The sequence below is a fragment of the Choloepus didactylus genome, chromosome 15 (genome assembly GCF_015220235.1).
Source record: "Choloepus didactylus isolate mChoDid1 chromosome 15, mChoDid1.pri, whole genome shotgun sequence".
Lineage (NCBI taxonomy): Eukaryota > Metazoa > Chordata > Mammalia > Pilosa > Megalonychidae > Choloepus > Choloepus didactylus.
In genome coordinates, this window is record NC_051321.1 from 43,347,646 (window position 1) to 43,356,488 (window position 8,843).

General features: G+C 46.5%; 1 protein-coding gene across 1 annotated transcript; it reads left to right on the forward strand.

The window, feature by feature from the left end:
* The first annotated feature begins 427 nt into the window (after positions 1 to 427).
* Positions 428 to 2,048, forward strand: LOC119510349 (splicing factor 3B subunit 6-like). The gene is made up of 2 exons (XM_037804631.1): positions 428 to 918; positions 1,815 to 2,048. The coding sequence occupies exons 1-2, from the start codon at positions 545 to 547 to the stop codon at positions 1,897 to 1,899; spliced, it is 459 nt and encodes a 152-aa protein (XP_037660559.1). The 5' UTR covers positions 428 to 544; the 3' UTR covers positions 1,900 to 2,048.
* The last annotated feature ends 6,795 nt before the right edge of the window (positions 2,049 to 8,843 follow it).

Consider the following 8,843-nt stretch of genomic DNA (forward strand, 5'->3'; position numbering starts at 1 on the left):
TGTTGGCTGACAAAAAAAGAAGAGAGAGAGATGTGGAGGAAGATACAGAATTGAAGAGTATTAGTAAGGGTAACATAAGGGATAAAAATAGAGACAGCGAACAAATAGATCTGACAAATAAAAACCAAAGGATAAGATGGTTGAATCAAGAACTGCCTTTACAGTAATAATTTTGAATGTTAATGGATTAAACTCCCCGGTTAAAAGGACACAGATTGGCAGAATGGATTTAAGAATATGATCCATATATATGCTATTTACAAGAAACTCATCTTAGACCCAAAGATACAAATAGGTTGAAAGTGAAAGGATGGAAAAAGGTATTCTATTTAATTAGTAACAAAAAGAAATCTGGTACAGCTATACTAATATCAGACCAAATAAATTTTAAATGCAAAGATATCATAAGACACAAGGAAGGGGAGCCTGGTTGTTGAAGGCTTGTGTATGACTCGGCGTTGCGCTTGAAGCTGAACGAGCTGAGCCCCGGGGGCATCCTGAGGAATTTCGGCATCTGCTGCGGTAACTTCATCAGCTCGCCAAGATGGCGATGCAAGCTGCCAAGAGGGTGAATATTCGCCTTCCACCTGAAGTAAATCGGATTTTGTATATAAGAAATTTGCCATACAAAATCACAGCTGAAGAAATGTATGATATATTTGGGAAATATGGACCTATTCGTCAAATCAGAGTAGGGAACACACCTGAAACTAGAGGAACAGCTTATGTGGTCTACGAAGACATCTTTGATGCCAAGAATGCCTGTGATCACCTATCAGGATTCAATGTTTGTAACAGATACCTCGTGGTTTTGTACTATAATGCCAACAGAGCATTTCAGAAGATGGACACAAAAAAGAAGGAGGAACAGCTGAAGCTTCTCAAGGAGAAGTACGGCATCAACACAGATCCACCAAAGTAAACATTGTTTTCTGCACTTTTCATTTTGAACTGAAACCCATAAGTGTCCGCCACCACCTTTTCTTTCTTTCTTTCTTTCTTCTTAAAATTAATACTGAATATTGTGATATCTTATTTGTGATTTAAAATGACCTGCTTGGGAATTTTATACATGTTAGAATATATTATGTTAATAAACCTACAGCTTTTTGTAAACACTTCAATGTTTTCTTTTAAACTTGCCCCTTCTGTTTGATACCAGATTTAAAAAAAAAAACAGTTGAACCATGTCAAGAATTGTTTGGTGGGAGGTGGTCCTTGAGACTGAGCCTCCTGAGAGCAGGGACCTTTCCATATTTTTATGCCTCCAGTGTCCAATCCAGTGCCGAGCCGTCAAAGGAACTTGTTATAGAGTTATTTTATTGAATGTCTGTTAACAGCTCATAACAGCTCCATGAAATAGGTATCTCCATTTTGCAGATGAGGAAGCTGAATGGTTGAATGAGTAAAGTACTCACATAAAATGCTGCTGTAACAGCAACCAGTTCTTAGTTACTCGTATACATTTGCATAGTACTTGCTTTACAGTAACACAGCACTCTTGTAAATATGGATACCCTTGTCCTTAGAACAGAGGTCTTGTGCTGGAAGTGGCCATTCAGATGACAGCACATTATTAGAAATCTGAGCTCATGCTGCTTGGGTGGTTATGTTGGTTGCTGCATGTCCAAGATTGTGTTTCTGTAGCCATTCCCTTCAGCTGTGAGGCGTCCGTGTATAGTATGTCTTTGCCATAAATAAAATACTTAATGCCCATTCTTACAAGCTCCTGTGGCATGGTAGTAATAGGGTTAGAACCACATTCATCACAGCTGCCAGCTTGAAGGTAATCAGCTACAACTTTCTTTTTATAGTTCAAGCAGGGACCAAATGGAAGATGGACTAATTATTTTGTGTACAGCTGTAACCCGAAAGAAATTTGAAGAGTACATGCACTGAATCATTTAAATGGACAATGAGCATCTGTTCTACCTTTGAGTTTGCTTAGCTTTTAAATCTATCATAACTTTAAGAACACCATGCTATTTTGTATTATTGTACTGTTTTCTCAAAGCCAACTATTGAAAATGAAGAAATGATTGTTTTATTTCTTAAAAAAAAAAAAAAAAAGACACAAGGAAGGATACTATATATTAATAAAAGGGGTAATTCATCAAGAATAAATGACAATCATAAAATTTATACACCCAATCAAGGTGCTCCAAAGTATATGTGGCAAACACTGGCAAAACTGAAGGGAGCAATTGACATTTCTACAATAATAGCGGGAGATTTCAACATACCATTTTCTTCAATAGATAGAACAACTAGATAGAGGATCAATAAGGAAACAGAGAACCTAAATAATAAGATAAATGACTTAGACCTAACAGACATACATAGACTGTTGTACCCCAAAGCAGCAGGACATACATTCTTCTAAAATATTCATGGAACATTCTTTAGGATAGATCATAGGCTGGGGCACAACACAGGTCTTAATAATTTCAAAAAGATTGAAATTATTCAAAGCACTTTTCTCTAATGATAATGGAATGAAGCTGGAAATCAATAATCACCAAAGAACCAGTAAGTATCTGGAGATGAATGAAAATGAGAATACAGCATATCAAAAGCTATAGGATGAAGTGAAGGTGGTGCTGACAGGGAAATTTATAGCTCTAAATGCCTATATTAAAAAGAAGAAAGAGTTAAAACCAAAGACCTATGAACAATTGAAGAAACTAGAGAAAGAGCAGTAAACTAATCCTAAAGCAAGTAGAAGAAAAGAAATAATAAAGATTAAAGTGAAAAAAAAATGAATTGGAGAAAAAAAACAATGGAATCAATAAAACCAAAAGTTGGGTTCTTTGAGAAGATCAACCAGATTGACAAACCCTTAGCTAGACTGACAAAGTAAAAAAGAGAGGAGATGCAAATAAATAAAATCATAAATGAGAGGCGGGTCATTACCAGGGACCCCAAAGAAATAAAAAAAAAAAAATCATGAGGATACAATGAACAACTATATGCCAACAAACTAGACAACTTAGATGAAATATCTAGTATCTCCAGATTTTTATTGATGTCTCATGCAATTTCTTCTTTGACCCATTGATTGTTTAAGAGTGTGTTGTTTAAACTCTATATTTTTGTGAAAGTTCTAGTTCTTCGGATCCCTGGGGGTCTCCTTCAGGGGATGTAAGAGCTCAAAACTATTTTCATAATAATACTGTGGTGATATTTGATTATTTTACTTTCATTCTCCCATATGTATATGGTGAATTGTCCAGAGACTACCTAATGTGACATCTCAACAGATTAAATGCAGAAGCAGATATGAGAATCCAGCTCGCTACAACTAAACTAGACATTAAAGAGAACAATGCCACTCTTATCACTAAATATTTTTTGTTTTAGAATATAGAGTTACTTTTATAAAAACATGTTACGATAAAAATGCAACAGGTTTATTATTGTTCTTTTATTAAATATTATTATGCAATAAATGTTTTTAAACTTTTTTGTTTCAATTTCTAATATGGTCTTATGGGTTGAAAAAAAAAAGGTAGGAATCAAAGGAAATTTCCTAAATATGATAAAGGACATATATGAAAAACCCACAACTAATATCATATTCAACAGTGAGAGACTGAAAGCCTTCTCCCTAAGATTGGGAATGAGACAAAGATGCTCACTGTCACCACTGTTATTCAACATTGTGCTAGAAGTTCTAGCTAGAGCAATTAAGCAAGAAAAAGAAATAAAGGCACCAAAATTGGAAAGGAAGAAGTAAAACTCTCATTATTTGCAGATGACATGATACTATATTTGGAAAATCCTGAGAAATCTATAACATAGATACTTGAGCTAATAAACAAATTCAATAAAGTGGTGGGATACAAGATTAAAGCAAACATCAGCAGTGTTTCCATACACTAGTAATGAGCTAATTGAGGAGGCAAATAAGAAAAACAATTCCATTCACAATAGCAACTAAAAGAATCAAGTATCTAGGAATAAACCTAACCAAGGATGTAAAGGACCTGTACACAGAAAACTACAAAACATTGCTAAAAGAAATCAAACAAGACCTGAATAGGTAGAAAACATCCCATGTTCATGGATAGGAAGGCTAAATGTTGTTAAGATGTCAATTCTACCCAAATTAATCTGCAGATTCAATGCAATACCAATCAAAATTTCAACAACCTACTTTTCAGATTTGGAAAAGCTAGTTATCAAATCTATTTGGAAATGAAAGGGGCCGCAAATAGCCAAAATCATCCTAAGAAAGAAGAACACAGTGGAAGGACTTATACTTCCTGACTGACACTGATTACGTGCTTCAACTTGGCGGGCCTGGGCCAGGGGACCGGATCCGCCCCTGGGGAGGGTGGTGGGCACGGGCGACAGCGCCCTCCACAGCCCCCCAGGCCTGGGAAAGTGAGGCCGGAGGCAGGCCCCATTTCCTCACCCAAAATACCACCGTTAGGGGAGGCTTGCCGGAGGGAACCGCCTTTTCCCCACCCCCTTATCTTGCCCGGACACTCCCCGTTGCCAGTACAACTCCCATCACCGCCAGTGCGCATACACTGTTGCCAGACACCGTTGCCAGAGCAACTCCCGCCCCTTTTCAAACAACCTCCGTGCTCTCTTAGAACCAATCCTAACCTCCGCACCCTCTCAGAACCAATCCTAGCCTTTCTCCCCTCAGCATTGGCTTGTAACAACCCCCGCCCTCTATGCCAGCCTATATAACCTGTGCTCACCCCTAATAAACGCTCTTGGCTTCTTCACCCTCAAAGAACCGTGTCCTGCCTGTTCCTTCTCGCCGCCCTCCACACCTTGCACGCCTCCGCCGGGGACCGGGCCCAGTCCCCCGCCTCGCCCTCGCCTCCGGGAAAGAGCCCCCGCCGCCGGTACCCTCCGAGCAACGCCGAGAGCCGAGGGTTCAGCAACCGGCCGCCCCCCCCCCCCCAGACAAAACAACTGTGACCGCAACTGGCGCCCAACGTGGGGCAGGTCCTCTCCACCCAGCGGTCCAGTAAAACCACCCGCTCGCCCGGACGCCTCTCCAACTCCCCTTCTCCTCGCCTGCAAGGTAAGGGCCGCCTCTCCCTCGCCGCTCCCGGAGCCGCCTCTCCCTCGCTGCTCCGCGTCAGGGGCCGCCTCTCCCTCGCCGCTCCGGAGCCGCTCCTCCCTTCCCCAATTATCCCGGCTGCCTCTCGTCCTTTTCTTCTATAACCCCCATTCCTCCTAACGCTCTCCCTCTTTCCCTCCATTACTTTGCTGTAGTCCTTTGTGTGTTTCTTTCTTTGTTTGGTGCCGTGTACCTCTTTGCAACCGCCCCCCAAACTGCTCCAAAATGGCAAACTTCCTCCTTCTTCTTCCACTGAGGGGAGGAAGTGCTCTAGTGATGACGTCAGCCCTAAGCCGGGCCGGAAACCGCATGCACTTTACCCCGCCCTTTCACAGGGCGGAGCTAGTCCGCCATCTTATGCCTTCGGCCCCGCCCTTTCACAGGGCGGAGCTAGTCCGCCATCTTATGCCTTCGGCCCCGCCCTTTCACAGGGCGGAGCTAGTCCGCCATCTTATGCCTTAGACCCCGCCCTTTCACAGGGCGGAGCTAGTCCGCCATCTTATGCCTTAGGCCCCGCCCTTTCACAGGGCGGAGCTAGTCCGCCATCTTATGCCTTAGGCCCCGCCCTTTCACAGGGCGGAGCTAGTCCGCCATCTTATGCCTTAAGCCCTGCCCTTCCACAGGGCGGAGCTAGTCCGCCATCTTATGCCTTCGGCCCCGCCCTTTCACAGGGCGGAGCTAGTCCGCCATCTTATGCCTTAGGCCCCGCCCTTTCACAGGGCGGAGCTAGTCCGCCATCTTGTGTCTTAGCCACGCCTACCGCGCCGCCATCTTGCGACGCTTGGGGCCTCCCACTTCCGCCTCCCCCTTCGACAAGCTCCCCCTCGGAGCCGCTACTGGCAGCTGCCGCTGCTCCTCCCACCCTGCCGACTAACAACCCCTGGCTGCCTTCTACACCTCAAGGCAACCCTTGGGGCAACGCTGCCCCTACCCCTACTCCCGTGCCAGGCCCTCTGGAAATTTAAACTCCTCCATGATCTGCGGGAGATCAATTCTTCCCATGGGTTCCCCGCAGCCTGGCCTCCCCCATCCGGTGGCCATCCCGGCCCATTATCATGTAGCCACCATTGATATCAAAGACTGTTTCTTTTCCATCCCGCTACATGAGCAAGACCGCCCGCGCTTTGCTTTTACAGTTCCCGTCCCCAATCACGCGGGCGCGGCTAGCAGGTACCAATGGAAAGTCCTCCCTCAAGGGATGCGTAACAGTCCGGCCATCTGCCAAATGTATGTTAATCACGCAGTGGCCCCCCTGCGAAAGCGGGCCATGCTCATCCATTACATGGATGACATCTTGGTGGCCTCTGAGGACGCCGAGGCACTTCCTCTAATCCTTAAAGACCTCACCACTAATTTAGCTGACCTCGGCCTTACGATTCAGCCCGATAAAGTTCAAATTGTGCCACCATTAGCCTTCTTAGGGTTTAGTATTGATAAGACTATTACCCCGTCCGCTCCCCAGCTGGACATACCGGATCAGGTCACTATCACTGAGCTTCAACAGCTCTGCGGTCAGATCAATTGGCTCCGCTCTGCGTTGCCGATCACCACCGCGCAGCTCCAACCACTTTTTATGCTGCTGAGTGTTCCTGAAGCCCCGCCGCTAGCAATCTCTTGGCGCATTAAGCTCACCCAAGAGGCAAAGGAAGCCATTGCCGCTATTAACAAGGCACTTGCTGCCTGTTGTCTTAACAGGTTTAGCACTAAAGAGGGTAATCTTATAGCACTCATCCTTCCTACGCCCGGCACGCCCATGGGCTGCCTGTGGCAGGAAGGCCCTCTGCTTTGGGTGCACCCTGCTAAGAGCCGGCTTAGGAAAATTTGCCCCGTAGTGCGGCTCTGGATCAGCCTAGCTTCAGATCTAGTCACCCTGGCTGTTCATGTATTCGGAGAGCCGCCAGAAAAAATTGTTTGGCCCCTGGACGCAGGCCAAACCCGCCTACTTATCCGTGATAACCCGGACATGCAAATCCTCTTGGAAGGATTTCAGGGGGAATTCAGCTGCCACTATCCTAGCCATCGACTGTTACAGGGGCTCGCCAAGCTTCCCTTCCGCAGCCCCTTCCATCCTTTCCCCTCCTCTGCACCCATCCCGGGTGCCACTACCGTCTTCACTGACGCCTCCAAAACCCGTTTCGCCTTCCTCTCTTATTCTCAGGACCACCCAAAACCCCGCCTATTCAGCTATGTCAACCTTCATTCAGTCCAAGTGGGGGAAATTCTGGCGGTGTCATACGCGCTAAACACCCACTGCAACCACCCAGTAAACATTTTCACAGACAGCCTCTACACGTATCAGGTCTGCCGAGTCCTCGCGTTTTCCACCTTTTTCCCGGGAGACTCGGCCATTGATAAAGCACTTTCTAACCTCAGGAGCATCCTGGAGCATCGACAGGATCCTTGGTTCATTAGCCACATTCGTAGTCACTCAGGCCTTCCGGGGCCCCTGACTAATGGCAATAGTATAGTAGACCAAGCGGTCTCAGCTCAGAATACCCAAGCTATGCTAACCCACACGGCAGCCCCTCCGGGGGATGCTGTTAACCAGGCCAAGTTATTGCATTCCAGGTTTCACTTTTCGGCTGCGTCATTGCATCATTTATGTGGCCTCCCCCTAGACACCTGTAAACATCTTGTCCGCAATTGTGCAACTTGTGCGCCCTTTGCGCCGCTTGGCCCCCTGCAACCTCAGGGAGTCAACCCACGAGGCCTAAAACCCAATTCTAGATGGCAAATGGATGTAACTCACGTTCCGTCCTTTAGACGCCTCAAATATGTGCATGTAATAATTAACACCTTCTCGGCCATGTGTTATGCAGTCCCCCTTGCCGGGGAAACGGCCAAACACTGTATCAAGGCCCTAAGACAAGGAATTCTCTTCATGGGAGTCCCCTGGGACCTAAAAACGGACAATGGGCCTGCCTATCGCAGTGCCTCCTTTGCAGCCTTCCTTCAGTTATATAACATCACCCATCATTTCGGCATCCCCTATAATCCTCAGGGGCAAGCCATTGTGGAAGCCGTCCATCACCGCTTAAAAACACAAATTGAAAAAGAGAGGGCAATGCTCCCCCAGGCAACTCCAGGGGACCTTATCATAGCAGCCCTTATTCACCTTAATCTACTCACATTCAATAAGGATGGGCTTTCGCCCCTACATAAACATTGAGGGCCCTCGTATAGGCCCACCCAGGCCCCGATGGTTTACTGGAAGGACCCAGAGAATAATGCCTGGAAGGGTCCCTCCCCACTCCTCGCCCAGGGGCGCGGGTTTGCTTGTGTTTTCCCAGATGTTGCAGCACAACCAATCTGGATCCCAGGAAGGGCAATCCGGCCCGCCACCAGCAACCACGCGTCTAACGAGACGAGAACGCCGTCGTCTCCGCAACCTGGTGCACCAGATGACAACAGTACACCTGGGCCTGGACCCCAGTCCGAGTGAACCCTCTTTTCCCACAGCCCTCCAGCCGCACCTTAGCTCCAACCAGCCGCACCTCAGCTACAAACAACGCATCGCCAACCCCATCACCCCAACCTTTCCTACCCCCCTCTCGCTACTCCTCTCCCCTCCTCGGCCTTATCCAAGCGGCCTTCATCTCAGTAAATTCCTCCAACCCCAATCTTACCTCCTCTTGTTGGCTTTGCCTCTCCACTTCCTCCCCCCTGTATAAGCCAGTTGCCTCCAACCTCTCCTTTTCAGAAAACACAGAGGACAGCCCCTCGGAATGCAATTGGAATACCTCTGCCGTCCCCCTAACCT